The sequence below is a fragment of the Botrytis sinoallii genome, assembly GCF_014898435.1.
Source record: "Botrytis sinoallii strain Bc 23 chromosome Unknown BSIN_008, whole genome shotgun sequence".
NCBI classification, from domain to species: domain Eukaryota; kingdom Fungi; phylum Ascomycota; class Leotiomycetes; order Helotiales; family Sclerotiniaceae; genus Botrytis; species Botrytis sinoallii.
In genome coordinates this window covers 1,618,576-1,639,861 of record NW_024066035.1, presented here as the reverse complement: position 1 = coordinate 1,639,861, position 21,286 = coordinate 1,618,576, and the positions used below count along the sequence as shown (strand labels likewise).

The 21,286-nt window shown below is 43.3% G+C and overlaps 8 protein-coding genes across 8 annotated transcripts; 5 read left to right on the top strand and 3 right to left on the bottom strand.

Annotated features, from left to right (window-relative positions):
• Positions 1 to 1,694: 1,694 nt before the first annotated feature.
• Positions 1,695 to 2,597, top strand: EAF02_005469 (uncharacterized protein; the record flags this gene model as incomplete). The annotated part of the gene is made up of 1 exon (XM_038901517.1): positions 1,695 to 2,597. The coding sequence occupies one exon, from the start codon at positions 1,695 to 1,697 to the stop codon at positions 2,595 to 2,597; it is 903 nt and encodes a 300-aa protein (XP_038758857.1).
• A 2,297-nt stretch (positions 2,598 to 4,894) lies between these two features.
• Positions 4,895 to 5,322, top strand: EAF02_005468 (uncharacterized protein; the record flags this gene model as incomplete). The annotated part of the gene is made up of 2 exons (XM_038901516.1): positions 4,895 to 5,026; positions 5,077 to 5,322. 2 exons carry the CDS (start codon positions 4,895 to 4,897, stop codon positions 5,320 to 5,322), a joined length of 378 nt encoding a protein of 125 aa, XP_038758856.1.
• Positions 5,323 to 7,065: 1,743 nt separating this feature from the next.
• EAF02_005467 (uncharacterized protein) lies at positions 7,066 to 7,728 on the top strand (the record flags this gene model as incomplete). The annotated part of the gene is made up of 1 exon (XM_038901515.1): positions 7,066 to 7,728. The coding sequence occupies one exon, from the start codon at positions 7,066 to 7,068 to the stop codon at positions 7,726 to 7,728; it is 663 nt and encodes a 220-aa protein (XP_038758855.1).
• A 1,283-nt stretch (positions 7,729 to 9,011) lies between these two features.
• EAF02_005466 (uncharacterized protein) lies at positions 9,012 to 10,776 on the bottom strand (the record flags this gene model as incomplete). Its single annotated transcript, XM_038901514.1, has 4 exons — positions 10,588 to 10,776; positions 9,815 to 10,536; positions 9,494 to 9,742; positions 9,012 to 9,437 (listed from the first exon to the last, which is right to left on the bottom strand). Exons 2-4 carry the CDS (start codon positions 10,157 to 10,159, stop codon positions 9,012 to 9,014), a joined length of 1,020 nt encoding a protein of 339 aa, XP_038758854.1. The 5' UTR covers positions 10,160 to 10,536; positions 10,588 to 10,776.
• Positions 10,777 to 12,779: 2,003 nt separating this feature from the next.
• On the top strand, positions 12,780 to 13,049 carry EAF02_005465 (uncharacterized protein; the record flags this gene model as incomplete). The annotated part of the gene is made up of 1 exon (XM_038901513.1): positions 12,780 to 13,049. One exon carries the CDS (start codon positions 12,780 to 12,782, stop codon positions 13,047 to 13,049), a length of 270 nt encoding a protein of 89 aa, XP_038758853.1.
• Positions 13,050 to 13,202: 153 nt separating this feature from the next.
• Positions 13,203 to 13,505, top strand: EAF02_005464 (uncharacterized protein; the record flags this gene model as incomplete). Its single annotated transcript, XM_038901512.1, has 1 exon — positions 13,203 to 13,505. One exon carries the CDS (start codon positions 13,203 to 13,205, stop codon positions 13,503 to 13,505), a length of 303 nt encoding a protein of 100 aa, XP_038758852.1.
• An 834-nt stretch (positions 13,506 to 14,339) lies between these two features.
• Positions 14,340 to 17,050, bottom strand: EAF02_005463 (uncharacterized protein; the record flags this gene model as incomplete). The annotated part of the gene is made up of 8 exons (XM_038901511.1): positions 14,340 to 14,509; positions 14,603 to 15,127; positions 15,175 to 15,328; positions 15,380 to 15,431; positions 15,483 to 15,523; positions 15,674 to 15,804; positions 15,902 to 16,125; positions 16,179 to 17,050. The coding sequence occupies 8 exons, from the start codon at positions 17,048 to 17,050 to the stop codon at positions 14,340 to 14,342; spliced, it is 2,169 nt and encodes a 722-aa protein (XP_038758851.1).
• A 1,605-nt stretch (positions 17,051 to 18,655) lies between these two features.
• On the bottom strand, positions 18,656 to 19,664 carry EAF02_005462 (uncharacterized protein; the record flags this gene model as incomplete). Its single annotated transcript, XM_038901510.1, has 2 exons — positions 18,656 to 19,127; positions 19,255 to 19,664. The coding sequence occupies 2 exons, from the start codon at positions 19,662 to 19,664 to the stop codon at positions 18,656 to 18,658; spliced, it is 882 nt and encodes a 293-aa protein (XP_038758850.1).
• Positions 19,665 to 21,286: the final 1,622 nt, after the last annotated feature.

Here is a 21,286-nt window from a genome sequence, read left to right as displayed (position 1 = left end):
GATTTACGGTGCTCAATTGTAAATATTGACCGAAAGAAGTGGGGAATGTTTGCTAGGTTAGTGAAGCCGTTAAAAATCTTAAATTTGGAGTTATACTTCGTATGAAGCCGAATTGGGAGATCGAATGCGAGAAGTCTTGAGCATGATTGTGCTCAAGTGAGCATTAACTAATATGCAACAAGGCTGGCAGTCGGATATCTCAAGATGTAGTCTATCCAAGAGCAAGTTTTGCAGAACTTGGACCTGCCCACATGCCTTCTTACCTGTCACGACGCTGTGCTAACTTGTCCTTGCTTCATCATTCCTTCACCGATTCTGAATTCTGAAAACATTGGTTTGATGATTGATCAGATTTCTTCTGCAACTAATCATTCTTCCATTGCACTTGTGCGACCCCCAAATATCGTACTGCTTTGCTGACTGCATCGAAGAATCATTTACTGAAGTAAATGCTTGTGATGGCTGAGGGCTAATGACAACCTGATGACTACTTATTCATCCGATATAGGAAAGAGATACGCAACTCGATATTACCCGTGTCAACACCTGCAGAATCATTCGACGCACTTGACTTACCTAGTTCATTTAAACATCAATGCCGGTCTCTAACTCGACTCTACTTTCCGTTCAACGACATTGAATCGCCAACTATTTCTTGTTATGATGCTCTACTTCATTCTGTTCCCTTGTAATTGATCCACTCCTCGGCAAATTTTTGACAATATACAGTAGGGTAGATCTTAAGAAACATATCCACTATTCATTATCGATAAAGTATCCATCTATCACAAGCATCACTCTTCAAGGATCAAAAAGATGTTGTGATGGGGATTTCGTTATGATAGGGTGGATGTTTGCGTTTGTTCTCCCACCAGTACGACCCCAAATTAAGCGAAGAAATTTTGTTGGTCTTTCTCGACGTCTAAATGGTCACAAATGGCAAGGATTTAGTCGCCAGAATACTATATTCACACTAGCTCCCGTCCATTCAACATGTTCACCTTGCTTACGCGCCCAATGACTGCAGCTCACCTTGATCATCGAATCACCTTATTTTTCCTTGAGTTTTGTCAATTGGGTCGTATAATTCGTGGAGTCCGCATGTACGGTAATCTAACCGGACTGCATGCACATACGCCGAGCAACGAACGAACTGACTGACTTCCCCTCATCAATGGCTGCAGCCTTCCCCTTGTCCAATATTGCATGGTCCTGCACCATTGCATGCGGACGGGATCTGCGGGATTCTAGGATTGTACCAACTCTGCGCCTTACCATGAGTAGTTCCATGGTGGGCCCATCCAATGATCAATTCCAATGGCTATGATGGATGATGTCTCTTCCTCTGCGACCATAAAGAGACGCTGTGCCCCCTCTCAAAATATCTTTTTCTCCTCAGCAAGCAGTCAATTCATTCTCAAGAGCTAGTCTCCTTCATTTTCCGCCCTTTTTTTGTTTTTCTTCATCTTTTTGTTTTTTCCCCGTTCCCAAAGAGCTGTGCTCTGTAATATCATACCAAAATCTTTACATTCTAATCATTCTATCAAGTTGCCGGTCAACTTTTTATTAATTTTTTATTCACAAATCCATACAATCCGAATTTAACCACCAAAGACTAGTCTCTTCTTGCTCGAATTAGCCAATTTCAGTACATTGAATTTTCATCTTAGTATTTCGCATCAAAATCGATCAAAATGGCAGCTATTCAATTATCATTCTCTCTCCGTGTTTCTTCCAGTGTTAAGACCGTTCATTTGCTTGGTAGCTGGGATAACTATGCTGGTCAACTTCCACTCGCTAAAGACAAGACTTCTTCAAAATCAGGTAGCTGGAAAGGTACTTTCAGATTCCAAGGCACCACTCTTCAACCTGGTCAAAGATATTGGTATTACTACATCATCGATGGATACCATGTCTCACACGACCCTGCCGTCTCATCAACTACCGAGCCAACTACCGGTCGCGTCTTGAACATCCTCGATGTCCCAGTCGAAAAGTCCTCAAGCCGATCATCCAAGTCCAGTTCATCAAGCTCCAAGCATTCTTCCAGCTCATCATCTAAGCACTCTTCCAGCTCCAAGTCATCACACTCCTCACACTCATCTTCCCGCAGAGAATCCCGCCGCGACTCACATCTCAGCGTTGACATTCCTAAAGGTCGACCCCTCTCCATCTCTCAAATCAAATCTCCTAAGCCCATGTCTCCACACGCCACCAAGCACATCCTCGAAGCTGATTATGCTGCTGGTCCAACTGTCGATGAATTGACCGCACGTTTTGGTGCTACCACCATGGATGAGTACGATTACGATTACGATCTTCCAGGCTCACCATCTTCATCCGTTGGCTCCACCATTTCTGACACCAGTGGCACAAGCTCGCCATCTTCAGCTTCGAGCATGAGCGATTATTCATCAGGTTCTAATGCATCGTCCTGCACCTGTGAGAGATATGGAATTACGAGAAAGGGAGATAGAATCAAGTTGGATTGTGGAGGTTCTCGATGCGGATCCAGCGATTCAGAGTCCTGTAGCTCAGAGGATGAGGCAGATTACTCACGATCATCCCGCAGAAATGGAATCGTTGTCCGTCGATGAATGAACACCCAATGATCCTGGACTGGATATTCAACACAACACACAGACACAAACACATGCCACAAAGAGATATGTGCCATTTTCGCACCTCGCTCAAATATTCACCTCATTGCAAGTTTTCGCATCTAATTAAATCAAAAATCTCGAAAAATATGCATGCATGCATCAAGTCAAGTCTGGTACTTGTCATGATGTATGTCCCACAGGAAACCGAATCCGCGGCGCAAAACGAAATCAGCGAATCATTCGCAAATTTCATGTACACTTAACAAACGACAAGTTTTCATGGAACTATTTACTGTACTTCTTCAATTTTTGGGAAGGAAAGAAAAGTTACCACATGAAGAGGAGGAAAAGGGGACGATAAATTGCCAGAAGGAGGGGGGAGGGGGTGGTGCAGGATAATGATAGACACATATTCTCATGATTGAATGAGATATGACAGGTCTTTTATTGGTAATGAAACATGATGGTCATGATTCATGATGATGAGAAATATTGGCACGACAGATTGGATAATGATTATGTGTCAAGTCATGATAACGAGATGATAGATGGATGGGATAGAGGACAATTGAATCTGTTCCACACCATGCCTTTTTGATGCCTTCGATTTGTGTGATGTGATTGCAAGTTATTTTAATCTGTTGGTCGCCGGCCCTTGGCCTTTCCAGTGTTTCATGGCTCAACATTCTTTTGTCTGGCACGGTAATGAGCGGTAATTTTTAATTTATGGTGCATTACCGATTGCCCAATAGAAGTCCCGTTCAAAGATAAATTCAGTACTGATTCTCATCAATGCATAATTTCATGGGTAGTTTAGTAACTTAAATCAATTAGACCCCATTTTCGTCACCTACCACCAGCCCTCGACCTCCTATGAAACTTCTTCAACCCCGGATTTATCCATTAATAGTCTTCCTTTTCAACAATACAAGGATAAGAAATTATACATCCTGAATAACCCTACTTCTAAGTTGAATCATTCGCTAGCCAGACATGTTTCAGGTGGTGGATGTTAATGTAGCGGTAGAAGTCCCATAACTTCATTTGTATTCGAATAATCTACATTACTATATTCATTAATAGCCTTACTTCTCGTTTTGAGTACACACATTTATACATATATCTAGGACTTCGAGTCACCTTTGTTTCATGAATCAATATTCCTCCACCGCCATCCTCCGGGGTGCGTTGAGCCAGAGCAACTCCTACTCCTGAGTTGAGGAGTTATAGCGTCCCATCTGAAACTTCTTCTTTTGTGTAACTAGATCTCAATATCAGTCCCTATAGAACTGATCTCATTGCCCTCAGCTTAAAATCTGTCCGGTTTTGGGAGACTGAAGCAGATCAGAGGACTGGTCATATCCTCACCATGACCCCTCTTCATGCTCCGCTTGTTTCCATCACATAATCAGTGCTCTTCAATTATACTCCATCAATTCTGTTTTTGTTCAGAACAATCATTTAGTGCCTCTTGACCTTTTCTCTCACATCCAAAGCTAAGTTTGACACTAGAAACCATGAACAAAACTAGATCCACAAAATGGGAAAAGTGATATCTATTGAATTCGTTTCATAATCAACGGTCGTCGGTTACGATTTGTGCAAGAAACCTTCAATTCTCTCCCTACTAGAATGGAAACTTGATCCTTTACAGCTACCAAATACTCAGAACGATACTTCCATTAGAAGGCCCCGCTTCCCGTTAATAGCTCTTAAACATCACTTCTTTCTCGAGAATGGTCAGCTTTATTCACTGCCCCTACCTACTTTCCCAAGACCCCTTTATAACTGATATCAACAGTCAGCACTGAATGCTGACTGATTGATCTTTTTGAAAGAGACTTTGGCTATGAGTAAGTGCTGTCGCCGCCCAGGAATCAAAGAACAAGTATAGAACGAGAACATTATGTGTGCGCCGAGAACTACACAGCTAGCCACCGTGAAGCCTTTGGACGCTATGTGAACTGATGCTGTATAAAATGCGACTTTTGCAAAATTTGTGACCACTTGCCAACACAGAAACTCTATAAACTAAACCAAAATAAACCAAACTTCATGAACTGGATTATAGCTAATTTTCAAGTTGAGACGTGGCAGGTACGAGAATGATCCCAAGTCGCTGATGCTGTGAGCGAGGTAATTGAGGCTATCTCCTACTGTGTATTAGTAAATAATCCCTCATCTATTCCTTTGATCGAAACTACTGATCTCAAAACATATTTCCTCCACAGCTCGAACCATTTTACATACTTCCTATCATCAAGTAGCCACCCAGAATATCAAGAATCAAGATGGACCAAGTTAGTAGAGACCATCAAATTCCTGAAAACGATCCAAAGACCCTCGATGGCTCCTCGATCTTCATGACTGGAAGCTCAGGAGATGCATTGATATCGCCAGTAACTTTGAAACAGAAGGCTATGGTATCGTTTCGTATACCTGAGGTTATATCGCAGACCTCGACAAACCGCAGCCAGATGATAAACTGCCAGACGGTCTTCTTTGGGACGTACCAACTACTTCTGGATTCAGTCTTGATCGATCGAGCGAGGTTATGGCCAAAATTGGTACTCGTTATGTTTGGTGGGATTGGATGTGTGTTCCTCGGGAGACTTTGAATGGTCATCGAACTATCACTGACAGCCTGAGAAGTGCAGGGCACGAAGAAACCGGGGAAGCAATTGTGTGCTCGCTTATTCCTAGTGTCAGTGAATTATAGCTAATCAATTTAATAGGAACATATACCGCAATGCTGAGAAGAGTATTGTGTGGCTTCATTCAACAGATTGGAGTTTGCAAAGCCCATTGAGATCGCTACTTCTAGCTGGATCAAAAGACAATGGAACGCTACCAGCCGAGCCGAAAGCATATTTTGATTAAATTGTGCAACTGCTCACTCAATCCCGAAAATTGGAACGATGGTTCGCCTCGGGTTGGACGCTCCAAGTTTCACTCCCCGAAACTATCCTAATCGATGGCGCTAGCAATGCTCTTCAACATGATACATTCATGCACAATGGAGGACACGCTTCGGTAATCGACTTGACGGCTAGGGTTACTAAAATCGCTGTCGAGGTAGGCCAATCCTTCTTGCGGTAAGCCAATGGAAAAGAACCCCAAAATTAGGTCGGCATACTGATTGATGAATCGGTTCACATGGCAAATGAATTTCGACAAATCCTTCGAGCTCTGGTCGTAAGGCTTCTCCGCTGCATATACTCAGTGGCAAGCAGAGCCGCAAATTCGGCATGGAGCAGGATTCTTGCTGGGCATTGATCTTAGCAATGGAGCTCGAGGACGTTACTGTCGACTACAAACTTCCCATGGATGAAATCAGGAGGACATTTCTCACAGCATTGTTTGAGAAATGTCAATGGTCAATGCTTTTGTTGTCTCAGCCTTTGTTTTCTGTGAACAAAGGGCAGTCGGCGAGCGGTTTTAGAGGCTGTCGAGAAAGCGAAAATACCGGCCTCGAGCTGGAATACCACGCGCGAGGTAGACGCCTCGGAATTCACAGGTCATGAATTATTCGATTTATACGGGAAATACTTCAAGTATCTCTCCCGAGTTCCGGTGATGGATGATGTAATAGTACCAGATTTACCAACCTCATTTTATTTGAAGGGTTACCACTAGCTCCCTTCGTATACACCGACTTGACCTCGCCAAAGGATACAATACGCTTGGTCAAAATGGTATCCAGCTCTCAGGATTTGTGGCTCCCCATCTGTGTGTCCACAAGAACTGTCAACTTCCGAGACGGTGCTCAATATGCTACGTTGTCTTACACTTGGAGCAATACTCATGGTATTTTTTCGTCAGAAGAAGCTGCTGAAGCCGACACACGGCACGATATACCAATCTTATGCGATGGAAAGATTATTAAAATTGGTGAGAATCTATATCGGTTCTTGTGCCGGTGGCGACAGTCTCTTGTAAACTTTGAAAATATACGACAGTCCATGCGAGGAAAGATGCAGGACCGAGCCTGCCCTCCCGGAGAGTTCTGGATTGACGCCATATGCATAAATCAGAAGAACGACGAGGAAAAGAATTCTCAAGTGTCCGTCATGGGGGATATTTACACTCAGTCAGACAACTTGGATCTGGCTAGGCGAAAGTGACGTGTTTTCTGAGCCAGCACTTGAATTTCTCTCCACCATGGGGAACAACACCATTCGCCAAAGCTGGACTCGGTTTCAAAAAAAAGCATCATGGGATCTAGTAGCTCTTTCGAGGGAGCTAGACTTGCCAGATGTCTTATCGTGGAAGTGGTTCGCTTTTTTTTGCATTCTTTCAACGCCAATGGTTTAGAACATCTTGGGTAATACAAGAAGCGGTTCTTTCATCTCAAATTGAAGTTCTGTGCGGATCCAAATTATTTTCCTGGGATCTTCTCGCTCTGACGTCCACTTTTCTGATAGTATCTGATTTGCTTCATCACGTCAACACCCTTGGCGAGATGGAGATGCAGGTAGGCCATGTCGAGCCAACTCTGAACCCATTCAAATTAGACAGCAGGACTCACCTGGAGTGGTCTAAGCACCAGCTATTTAGACCAGTTTTTCATTCTCGTTCAGACCCAGATCTAACCGTGTTCTATTTGCCATACAGACTCACGGGTTTCAAATTTTTTGATACAACCATTGAGTCACAAGACACGTCAACTATCCGTCCTTTGGGAGACACTATCGATCCCATTGCTATGCTTCTAGAGCTCTGGAGACTTAGTCGGGCAAATTTGTGCTTTGGCGCAAGAGATGAAGTCTCTGCCTGCGCCTCCCTAGCCAACAAAGATATCTACAGAACCCCGAATACGACTGCAACGCGACGACAACTTCTCCCGGACTATGGAAGATCAGTCACAGAGGTCTACCAAGAAGCAGAATGGTTCACCCTTCTCACCCATGCCGGGTTGCAAATATTATCGATGACACGCCACACAGCCCATCGCAACATACACGATCTTCCGTCCTGGGTCCCCGATCTCTCGCAGTCGCCGAGACTTCACGGGCTTTGGCAGATCGAATTGGAACCGGTAAAGGTAGGATGGTGTGCGGCTGGGAATTCGCGTTGGAAGATACCCCCGCCAGCCACGCTTTACGGGCGCTACTTGATGGTATAAGTTATCTTTGTGGATATGGTAAGCAAAGTTCAGCACCCGAAATATCGTCATCATAACGAACACCACTCGCGTTCGGATTACTCTGTTTTCTCGAAATCGCACCGACGTATATGGATTTGAACGCTGGTCGGAATTTATACGAAGTTATTTGGCGAACGACTATAGCCAATTTTGCGGATGGTGTATCACCAGCTGCTTCTGAACACGCGCTTCATTTTGAAAGGGGATGCTTGCAAGAATTAACAAAAACCAGGAAGGAGTATTTAGCCGGCGAGATTGATGCAGCCGAATTTACGAGCATGATAAGTATCGTGGAAGAGATGAAAAATACAGGCTGGCTGCGTGGCGATTGGAGGTTCATTCCTAATACTGCTCGCGACGGAGAAGAAGAGACGTCACATCTCATAGGTAGTGGCGAGGACGGCCCGTCGGGAGTGCTGTCGTCAAACAGCGAGGGTGTGAAATTCAACGATAGGGCAGGGCGTACTCTCACGCATCGCCAGCTGTTCTTCACTGCGCTGGGCTGTGTGGGGGTGGGGGGGGGGGCCTTGATGTGGAGTTTGGCGATTCGATTGTGGTAATGGCAGGATCGCCAGTGCCCTTCGTGGTGAGACAGGGCACGGATGGGCGGTATAAGCTTGTAGGGGAGGCGTACATAGACGGTATTATGTTTGGAGAGGCGGTATATGAGGGTGGGGAGTGGGAAGAGATCACGTTGGAATAGTATAGAATACCTTGCATTGGTAACCTTGGGTATAAACTCAGATACTTTAGCAATCCCTCAACCTTCAAATGCAGAGCATACTACCCATGCAATCCCGGATTCCAAGCCATTGAATCTCAAAAGCAAAACCCATTCACAATCCCATATCATCAGTGATTATTTCTCTTATTTTAAACACAGACCCCGATAAATCCGCTCAGGTATATGCATCCACATCACTGTATTCACGCAGAAGCTGTGAGCAAAATGCGGAGTAAAAGAGAAGAAGCAAAAATATCTCAACAGCATAGCATAGAGGTTGTATGACGCAAAAGGCGAAGTAACACCTTCCACCAATTTCAATTTCTCTGGTTTGAATTTCGGTTTCCTAGAGTTGTGATGCTGCTATGCATGGGGAATTCGTTTATTTCATTCCCCTACCATCCCACGATCCCCTGAAACTGTACTTTGTTGGCGATCATAATGTTCTTCGGTGCCCTCAGATCTCCGCATTATAGGGTCAGCACCCATTTTTCCTTTCTCCCATCTTATATCTCTAGTACATCTCTCCTCTCCCCTTTCATACCAGTACACCATCCCCCTCCCCCCAACACCTCCTAAATACCCTATCTCTATGCCTCTCAAGATTTCTCCACCTGCCCAGACCCTCCGCCAACCTCTTATCACCCTTCCCCCACCCCAACCCCTCATCACCTAACAACCACGTATAAGCGAAAATGCTCGCATCAAAGAGGCCCGGCGCGTCCCCAGAAAACCATTTCTCCTCCCCAAGTAACAAACTAAGTGCTTCCCATGCTCTATCCGCCTCCCTATAAATCATTTCCTGGTCAATAATTTCCGCGCTCTTGCGCAACTCAGATTCGGCTGCGGAGCGCAGTTGGTGGGCCGTGTAGAGGCGAACTGGGAGAGAGGAGGATGCCGGGTCTATGTAGAGGGGAGCGGCTATCTCGCGGAAGTTCGAGGGGGTCAGATAAAGAGAATGTAGCTTGAGAAGGTTAGTTAGGCCATCAAGTCTAATATTGGGCAAGCAAAGAGACGTACCCAAGCATTTCTAATATTATGATCGATTAGAGCTTGATAAGCTTCCAGTTTCCTACTCTTTGGTTCAGGGACTTTCTTTCCTTGTTCCTTTGCATATTTCACCAGTCCATTACTCGGTATTGGAAGGTGGTCATCCTGTGAAGAATTCGATTTGATGCCTGGTAAGAGGAAAGGTAGGACGCCAGTAGGTGAAGCATGATTATTTGAAGAGACAATTTCATGATTAACTCCTGCGAGATTTAAAAATGTCTGTCCATAACGTCAGCCTCGTAGTCTTTCATTTGATATTGCTTGCTTGAATCTCTACATAGGTAGACATACCTGCCATTTCAAACATCCCGGATTAAAACTAGGTCTGCCTCCATTCTCTTCCTCGCCCTCTCTACAGAAGATATATAAACTGGGCAATCTAGCATCTCTATCATTTCTTCTGCCCTTTGCCCCAGGACTCCTTTGTGGTAACTCGTTTGCTGGATATGTAACAACAGGAACTTTATCAAATAATTTCTTAACCGGTCTAGGTATACTGAATAAATCCTTCACGGCATTTGTCTGTCGAGTGAAATTGGATTGATTGTATGTGGTATCTTTCTGGGTACTCGAGCCATCTCTTCTCTCATTCTGCTTCGGCCTCGCAGACGAGGTTGGTTCATTTGAAGGAGGCATAGTTTCCCTTGCCAATCTCGAATGGTTTAGATAGATTCGACCAGGGTAATATCAAATCAGAACAATAATGGTGACTATGACTAGGGACCTTGGTAGTTTCTGCGCGTCTTCCAATAGTTTCCTTTCCTCTGGTGGGATGGGACCAAAATTAAAATGATGAGGCTGCCCGCGCTGGCCTCACCGCACCGACTCAATTAATTTCAATTGTTTAATTTTTTCATCTTTTTTTCTGGATAGCCGCGACACAGCAAATTTCAATGCGAAAAAAAAGGGCCGAGGAACGGCAAGAACGGAGGATGGGATAAGATAAGGCACCTTTGCATTTCGAATTAGATTTGAAGGTCCATATAAGTTACAAGTTACAACTTTCCCTAGTCCTGGCGAGTGTGAGCGATTAGTACCAGGTACGATACGATACGTATATTTACCGGAATGTTCACCTAAATGCCGAAGTATCTCCCGTTTTTAACTGATGGAAAAAATGGATTTATCCGTGAAATGTACGATGCCAGATGGGTTATTGTATCTGGGTTCTAGGTACCTAATGAGTGGATTGAGCGATTGAGCGATTGAGGAATCAATATTGAAAAGCTATCGTGAAAAATATCGAGAATGGTCGGGTATGACAGCAGCTACACAGTACTTGGTGTGGTCCCATATTACCACCGAAATAGCAACCTCCATATATATACAAAATGCATTTCTGGCGTGAGAATAATGGAATGATATTGGATGAGATGAACTGCCTTGGAATCTTTTTAAAGATCTTGGATGCATGAACCTACAAGGTATGAAAAAGAACCCCCGAATCATAAGAAATGGGTCTTTGGATCAGGTACAGAATGCATGCAAGATTTTTTCTGACATGCAGGATAAGCGTGCTAGTATGTCAACGTGAAGGAATTATATCGTCACATCCAACAAGGTCATTTTTATCATAAGCGCAAGTGAGAAAGATAGGAAAGAAAAATGAAAAAATATATATAGGTACCTATGTAAAAGGGGGCGACAACTTAATAGCCGAGCCCTTCTCGAAAAATCGTCATTCTCATACTCTCATACTCTCACACTTTCATACTCTCATACACATACCTACATACCTACCTGCGTACATTTAACCTCTTATCCGACCTCGCAGCATAGAAATCGTTGTACCTCGGATGAAAGAATAGAAACGTATGATCCGTTTCGGTTCCACAGCGATAAGGCTCTTAGTGACTCTCACTCACGGCGGGATGAAATATGAAAATGCTTACGAAGTGGCTAACTTACGACTAACTCGATAGTGATATGGGGAAATACTAAAAATGGATTAGTTCTTCGATAAATTGGTACGACTACCTTGCAATTGCGGAGAAAACAAAGCGGTCTTTTCTCTTTGCCCATGTCATAAATACATATGTACCTAGTACGGAGTAGGTCCTAGGTAGCCGATAACAAATACTTTGGTAAAAATCAAATGAAAAACGGTTGTGGGATATTTGGAGATCATAACCAATTAGATTTGAATATACCCTCATCGAGAGGATACTTATGAGACAATATTCGATAACCCTGAATTAACCCCATTCAAAATCGTAACTCGGATGATGATGCTCCTTCGCTGTCTACTTCGTAATTGTCAAAAATATGTTTACCGAAAGCAATCCCTTCTTCTGAATCAATGAGACCCTTGAGAATATCATATTCATCCCACTTCCAAACCTTGCCTGTCTTATTGAACCCTTTCAATCCCAAATTGTAGATAAAGAAAAGAATTTCGTCACTTGATCATCTTGATTCAAATACTTAACAATTCCTTCTTGTCCTCAAAGGAAGTCACTTGAAACAAAGGACCTGGCTCAAATCATCATCACCCATATCTCGACCGACCTCTTTCAAGAACCACTCTGCCACATCTTCTCCAACAACGAGAAATCTACCGAGTACTTAAAAAGCACTCCGTGTCCGCTTCACGTTGCGATTACCATCCCACCTCAAATCCAAGTTCCCTTCCTACCAATCTTGTACTCACCCAGCCATCTTACCCCTCACCTCCATCCCTTTAGTCCAAGTTGACATCTTTGTTTCTGAATATCCTCTCACACTATTTCTTTCGAACTTGACACTTGACACATCCTCTCGCCCATCGTCATATCGCAGGCCACCAATCCGGTATCAATCTACGTACTTCGAGTCAAGCTTTCTTCGGAATCTCTTTTCCAAGTCCCAAAACAAGACGGATCGTCACATACGATCCAAACCATCTTCGATTCCCACAATAAGTCCGGGGTTTGAGTTTAAGATTACCCAGTCGAAATTCCGCAGAAGAACCACTTGAAGAATTTTGAGTCTTAGTTCGACCGAGGTATACGCATTTTGGGAGTTACAAAAAAATTACAAGAGCAAAGAGCAAGAAAAACGACCTTGGATTCGTTACGTCGTTCAGATCATAAAGATACTTGAATACCGATTTATATGTATATATATACAAATATATTTCTCCTACCGGAAAAATAGAGAAAGTTCTTCATATTCAAAATCTGCTCTTCGAACCCCGCTCTTCTTTCCAAACACAACAAAGAAAAATACACTTTTTCCTCTACCTGCAACCAACCTTATCTCCCCAAAGAACGCAAAAATGAACGCCCCTCTCACATCACCAACCCGCACCACCTCCTCATCAACTTACTTCCAATCCTTCCCAACCGGCCCCTCGACATCCTCCACCTCCTCCTCCTCCAGCGGCCCAACATCGGCTCCTCAACCCCCCGCACCCCAAGCGCCCCAGCGCTCCTCAAGTCAAGACGAAACCTCCCCGTTTCTCAAAGATTTCAACCTCGTCGCCGAAGCAGCCAAGAGGGCACAAATGGCATGTCTAATGCGAGATATGGAGGGCTGCGGACTGTAGTTTTTGGGAACATGGAGAATGGTGATGTGGATGCGCGTGCGAAGATGACGATGTACAATGGGTAGCACACCTACCCATTTATGCGAATCTGCACCAATCAATCGTCCAGAAACCGAGAGTTGAATGACTCGCACGGCGAAGTTCAAACACAAGATGAACAGGAGAGAAAGAGAAAGAGAAGAAAAGAAAAGAAGAGAAGAGAAGAGAAGCGATGGGTCACCAGAAATGTATCATATAGATACTTTTCCCACTGCACAAACCGCATATCTCGCTTCCCTTCAGCAAACCCCTTCATCTGCATATCTACTCTTCTCTCACAATTTCGAAACGTCAGCACACACCACACCACACCACATCACACCCCTCCACCAACCACCCACCACTCCTCAAAATAACGAAACCACGAGTTCAAGACAGGCAGCGACGGCGGCGGCGTTTTTGGCATCCGGAATCTAGGATATAGCATTTAGCATACCAGGACCACAAATGGTGTTTTTTTGGCGTTTCCTTTCCTTTCCTTTTGCTTTCAATTTATTATTATTATTATTATTATTATTACTATTACAGCATCGATTGATTGATTACTTACTTAATCCAAAGCAATCCAAATATTTTTCCACCTCGAAATTAAATATCTATTTGGCTGGTTACTCACGTTACCTACTATTTATTGTTATTAGACAAAAGGAGAGGAGGCGAGAGACGAGGAGAGGAGAGGAGAAGTGGAATTTTGGGAGAGATCAGATGGGAATCGGGATCACACGCACACACACATATATACTATATTTATTATATACTATCATCCCAGACAATAATACCAAATATTTTACGCGCAAAACTGCTTCTTGAATTGAGATAGTTATCGACCATTCACTTGTGAGATTATGTATACATCAATACGTCCCCTATCCTCCCTACAAGCAAGCCCTTACCTCCTCTTTTGATTACATGTCACCAACATATCAAGTAACATAATATCCTCCCCATTAGAGATCATACCATGAATCAAAACCCTCAGCAAAGATATTATAAGAAAATCGTATTCACACCAGTTAAACACTCATACATTCGAATAGATATATCTTCGCTTTGCAGCCGGGTATAACCTTATTAAATATATTATACCATTCGATATTGCAAATCATTAATCATTCATTTACCCACTCCGAACTTCATTGCTCACTCCGATCTTCAATCTCCAATCCTTTCCCTTATCCCTAACCAATCCGAGAATACTCTGCTCGCATCCTTTCCCGGAAACTTCAGGAATTTTGTACAAGCATTTCCCCATTAACCCTGACTATGATTTCTACTTGCGCCATCATTCCTCCTCGGTCTCGTATAACTATCAATATTAACAAAAGCTCCCGTTCCTCCCGATTCTCTAAGGTCTTCTAGAAGTACTGTTGTTTGTTGGTAGACACGTTCAAGGGCCGCTGAGGATGATTTGCCGAGGGAGACTTTAGTCTGTGTTAGCAATTAAGCACACAAGCAAGAAAGCGAGCACTAGCGATTCTTCAAGCTGAAATGGAAGTGAGTGAGAGACGACTTACGAAGAATAGCAGAGTTCAATTCCTCTGCTACAGCAACTCTTCCACTCGGATCCAAGAGATGAGAGACGGTTTTCTCATTGATAGGATCTTTGTATGCAATTAACGAGAAAGCATCTTCCAAAGCTTTGCTAACCTCTCTTCTTGGATCGTCCTTGAATTCTGCTTGAAGGACCTGTCCATATGACAATGTGTCTGATAGCAAATTCTGATAATCGATTTCAAAATTATCACCGCCGTCCGTTTCCATCCTATCCCAATTGTTCGCCTGGGGTTGATGATCATCCAGTTCCATGTCATGATTTAGAATATCATCATACCAATCCCCGTTATGCGCCGAATTCTTTTTCGATGCGTTGGTAGAATTGGAGTTATGCATTTCTGCCATCTGTCGAACCATTTCGATGAACTTGCGACATCTTAATCGAAAATAAACATGTTCGTTGTCTTTCAGAACTTGAGGATAATATGCGTTAGTATATTTGAGGGCCTGCTCAACATCCCCTTCTAATATTGCTGTGCGTATGCCTGTATAACATTAGTATTGATATCTGGCATTAGTCGGGAATACTCACGTTGCCTATGGCTAGCATCTTGATCATCTTTGATATCGAATCCTGGTATGGTAACGTTAGGATCCATGTTCAATGCCTTCTTTTCAGAGTGAACTTCATTCGCGAATTCTCTTGCCGTTTCGACATAGCCATCATGTGTTAGAAATTGTAGAACCTATTTGGAATCAGTCATTAGATGGCCGAACGTCTTGAGAGTAAGTCATACCAAAGATTGAATCAATTCCGTTTCATTCAATGGCGGTTGAAGTTTTGTAGTACTAAGAGATAGTTTAGCATCCCCAACAAGCTACAAGGTCGAAATGAAGTACCTAGTGGAAGCGATCTCATTCTTAATTCGACATTCTTCGTGCTGTAAAGGTGTTAGATCACAATTTTTGACGGTGAGCTGTCCAATCGTTCGGTGCGCGACTGATCCGAGATCAACGATGCATAGCAAACAAGGGTTCTTAGAATGCTTGAAGCTAAAGACATAAAGACATTAAGGAAATTTTTCACCGACCAAGATCATTTCATCTATGTTGTAGACGAACGGACTTTGCCCGAAATTTACTCTAACATGCTCGCCGGGTTTCTTCATACCAACAGATGGAAAAAGCTCGCCCCTTCCAGTTACATCTCGGAATGCGATACCTTTAATGATGATATTAACAGGTGTTCTAAGAAAACGGAACAGAAACAATGGAATAGAATCGAGTTGTAGCATGAGGGGAAGTTTACAAATACTGACCTAAATGATCTCCATTCTTTGTGAAGAAGGCGGTACCAGTTGAAAAGTTGACTCCGCAACCTATTACATCTTCTGTAGAAAATGATGGGCCATAAGCTTTTCCAACACTTGCACCAGCATACCCATGACCATCGTCACCATGATATGCCCAAGAGTCAGGTTCCCATCCCGGTAACCTTGATAAGGGTATTTTTTTGGTGGAAAATCCAATACCAATAGAGCTACTAGGGTGAACGTTAGTGAGGCTTCAACCATGCAAATCAATTGGAAATCATACTCTTCTCGCTTCCGCGACAAAATTGTTACCTCGAAGTAATAAATTCCACACTGGGGAGGCATGGGGTGATCGGATCTGATGGCGGAAGCCTCATTATCTCGATCGTTCATGGATTTCGGGCCCGTCAGTTTCACCTCAAAGCCATCATTTGCGACTTCCAATGCTCCAAATTTGTCTGTTGTACTCCATTTGCTTGGCAACGGGGATAAGGTTTCATCTTCGATGAGGGGAGTTTTTTCGACGAGGTCATAAGGTCTACCTCGATGCGAAGGGACCATCTTTGCATGTAGATTGACACTGCTAGCACTAGTTGAAAGAGAATTTGGTTGTGATGACGGGGCTGACCCATCTCTATGCGCCAGGACCTTTGCCTTGTGCGCTTCCTCTAACTTTTGCACATATTTCGATCCCCTCAGATATGAGGGTACAAAGAAATGGTCCGTATTCCCACCAAGTCCCCCGTACCCATGCCCATTGGGGAGTGAAGAAAACTCATTTGCGAGTGAACCAAAAGCGCTTGAGAAACTTGGTAGTTGTCCTCCTCTACCCCATGATCCTGATCGTCCTTGATTGACCCCGCCATTACCATTTTCCTCATCATACCCGGAGAATACCCCATATCCGTATCGCCCATTATAATTTGGATCGTAGTAAATGGAATCATGTTGTTGATTTAACATGTGTGTGTTCGAATTTAGAAGATTTGCGAAATGGCCGGGTCTTGAAGGTTGTCCATATTGTTGAGAGTTACCGGCAGCTATGCCAGATACAACAGAGGCATATGAAGATCTTCGAGGCATGAAACCGGGAGCTCCAGTAGGCATGCCGGAGTCTGGAACCCCCGGTGAGCCCGAAGGATATGAGTTTGTCATCTCGACCGTATGTAGACAGTAGTTAGATTGAGAGAAGAGACTCGTTGTCGCTTGTGAGTATTTAGAAGTCGAGAGGTTTGGTTGTGTATGGAGGTTGTTTTGTGTTGTTTTGTTCCTTGAGCTTGAGGTTGTAAGGCGCAGAAGTTGAGTTTATTACCTATCTGCAGCTCTCAATTCAGTAGTGAATGGCGGATTGAACCAAGGTTGAGACGAAGTGTGATGTACCAGTAGTAGTTGGATTGTTTCATGACTAGCGAAATCTCATTGAGTGTTAATGTGGTTGAGTTCAGAATTCACATTAGAATCATATTTCTGAATGTTCAATATCTTATAAAGCTTCAGTTTGGAGTTTGTACGAATGATAAGTTGTTATCAAATCTTTAACACATCAATGTACGGTAGCTGTGTAGGTAGGTTCCTCGAATGTTGCCATTTGCGGATTTCATCATACGTGAGCTAATCCCGTTATGGTTCGATCCCCGATGACCGGGGTGATGGAAATCATCATGAGGAGAAACATTTATCACGATTCACGAACTTCACTGATTTCTATCATTTGCTGCTTATGAACAAATTCACCATATTTCGAGTAACATTTATTATGATGGGAGGATATGAGCGGTACAATCATCAAGTGGGTAGGTAGGTAATTAATTAATTTACCTAGCTACCTATATACATACACAAGCTGAACGATATCCTCTCAAAGTGTTCAATATACTTTCTGAAATCCCTACTTGATATGATGATAGAAATCATCCCGGAGACACAAGACCACAATGCATTGAGATTCAAACCATTTGAATGAGCATAGCTCCCAGCCATATCATTCTATTTAGTATATACATATATCACCCAATCGAGGTCGAATCTTGGAGAAGAACACCACAGATCGATCAGACGAAAATCAATGAATGCCCATCTGAACTCAAATAATCACATTATAAATTATGTCAATTTAAATACAAGCTCAAACAAAAATATCATTACCATGTAAATATCCCCTGATAGACGCAAATATCCAAGAATAACATGGATATCTGGGTCCCTCGTAAGAAATGAGACTTGCCGTGAAGCGATGACATTTATGAACAGCCAGTCGAAGCTACATTTGTAAATGTGAAAGCTACTGACGAATTCACTGATCCGTCTGCAAATAGCTTGCCATCATGGTTGGAACTTGGGACTGGAGATCATGGTAAAGAAACACGTGAACTGGCCTTTGTATGCCCAGTCGGGCTGTGAAAGCAAGAAAGTAATCATAATCTATAATTGTTTAAGCAATAATGCGTGAACCCAAAGGCCGCGACATGCTACATTAACACTCCCCTGCTTTGAGGAAACGCCAGAAACACCATTGCTTTGGCGGAATTTATTTCCACTCCATCCCAGTTCATTCCATCCACAACGCCCCGTAGATTTTCCCAAAGCCCAGTAAATTGAAACCAAAGAAATTTTTATACATGTCTTGCGTTGGTGACAAAGCAGGGCTGTTTTGTAATCCGATTCCTTGACAAGATTGCCCATTAACGAGAAAGAAGAGGTTGATCGGGTAGGATCCGAGTTCTAATACAGAGAATAAAAGATTAAAATAGGCGGAAGGTGTTAGGCGGAAGCAGTGATAACCGCAGGAGATTGAGTTTGATCTTGAGTTGATGTAGGCGCAACAGCAGGTGCAGAAGTGGAGGTAGACGTAGAGGCTGGAGCTGTAGCCATGGCTGGGGGAGAGCTGACGAGGTTGGTAGCATCAACATCCATGGCACTAGTGCTCTTCTCACTTTCAATCTGGCTGTTTTCCTTGTTCTCCTTGCTACTGTCACCAGTTGACGAACCTTCAGTACTGGGATTAACTGTCACTTTAGGAGGGGCTCTCCATCTAGGAATCTCGATAGGGATGCCCGTAAATGTTTTGATAATGAAGGAGCGCTTCTCCCATTTGCGACAAGGTTTACCAGAACGATCAAGGGCACGTAAGCCAGCATTGATTGCGCCTTGGTTGGCCTTGGGCCCAAGCCGGGAACTATTTCCATTGGACGCCCTTGGAGTACTTCCGTTAGGAGCAAGTGTGCCATCATCCCTAAGATAGAGTTAGCACATGTAAAAGAAGATAACTGCGGAGCCCGGTGTTCCCTAGAGCATTGACCCGCCCAGCAAGAGATATAGCTTTGAAGCTCGACGATAGTGAAAAGGTGCAATGTACTTACAATCTTGCCTTCTTCTTTGGACCTGGCTTGCCTCTAGCCCTAGGAGTTGTGTCTGATCCCAAGGCGGCAGTAGAACTTCTCTTGACGCCAGCCTTCTTCTTAATTGCTTCCGTTGGAGGGGGCCATCGATGATGAAAACTGGTTGTATCAGTACCATTTGGTGCGGGCGTATTTGGGTCCGACTCGACCGGAGCATCACATTTTTGACTCTTTGCGACAGGCGTAGTGGTTGGAATTGTTGATGTGGAATCCTTTGATGGAGAGTCTTCTTTGACCAAAGGTTGACCAACACCCCTTAACTTTGCAGGAGATAATTTGAGAGTAATGATCATGGAACTCTTCTCTTTCAGGCCCGACGACTTTCGTCGTGGAGCAGAGGTAGTCGGCGTAGGTTTGCTTGCTGAAGCCATGATGGAGGAGTCGTGGAAGTTGTGAGACGTGAAAGTTTGAAGACTGGGAATTGACGGTCGCAATAAATAGGGTGGTGAGGTATTGTATGTGTCGAGGAAGGACGTATTGAGCGCTCGAATCAATCGTACAGTATGGATATGGGTGATGGGTTATGATTTGGGAGGTCAAATGGTGATGGTATTCAACATACTTCGAAAATAATTTAAGGTGTTGAGTGTGAATAATTTCTTTTTGGTTGAATTGAAAAACGAAGTAATGATAAGTTGGAAGGAAAGGTTATGGGGGTATGGAAAATCATGATTAAAATTTAAGAGCAATGGACTTGTCTCGTTTTTTTCCCTCTACTATACGCGTTGAGTGAAGGCAGGCTGAGAATGTTGGTGCTCTTTCACCCAGATTATTATTAGTTCAAGTTGAAGAAGATTATACGCGAAGTCGGCTTTTCTGGCTTCCTTTGTTTTGGGGGCGGATGCTGGTTACCTCTGATGTGATTTTCTTTTACATTTATGATTTTGGATATATTTCTTTTCTTTTCTTTTCTTTTCCTCTCTTTATCATTCATCCAAAATTACATCTTTCTTTTGAAACCGTCGCCTTTTTATACGGCATTCATTCATCTTCTATTTGGCATCTTGAATGAATCATGAATCCATCCACGAATACCTGGGTAGAGGCCGTAAGTAGTATGTATTATTTCATCGTTATCATCCATTTCCAGTTTCAGTAAGGTTACCACTAGGTAGGTAAGCCTTTCCTCTCACTCAATCTCCTTATTATTCCTTCCTTCCGCAATCCCTGGCCTGACCATCGAACGTTGAATGCTTGGAAAGCAGAAAGGTAACGCCGATATGGATATAACGATCAAACTTTTTGCAGGGAGGCATATATGTGTGTATATACATATATACATATATTGGGCCGGTCCGTTTTCCAATCATTCCATCCGCTCTCGTCGCATCCCCTAATCAACGGAATCTCACGTCATGAGAAAGACATCGCTGGCAACTAGAGGACAAGAGTCTAAAAGAAGTGGCCGCCAATCTAATGGAAGTAAGGACAGAGTGATCAACTGGTTTTATTCCTATTCATTACTATATCGATTGACTTTTTAACTTTCACATCGTTACAAATTTCCCTTTGCTCCGGATAGTCAAGTATCTCCACGATGTGTCCGCCCTCCCCCCTCTCTTTACCAGACACTAAGTACATCTCGATCATTCTTTCCGACAATGTTTACCAAATTTGTAACCCCCAAGAAGTATCAAGAAAGAATTTTATCCACCACATGAGGATGAATACTAATAAGTATCTGCACAGACAGAGTGGCGCCAAATATCAAAACCAACTCATTCTTTTTCACCAACAATAGACGAGGCTTGCGACATCTTACAATCCCCGGAAACAGCAATTTGATGTGCGTATCATCACACCCATTTATTTTGAGCTATTGGGTGAAGAGATTGCGAGGGTGACCCCTTTCTTCTTTTTCTTCTTCTTCTTCTGGACACTGGATATTGAACAGGTGGCTGATCATTTAATTTTTTATCGGATCATTAGCATCATAATCCGATGCATCCCTCTCTATCCGTCACATTAAAATTCGAGATTTAGATGATACTCT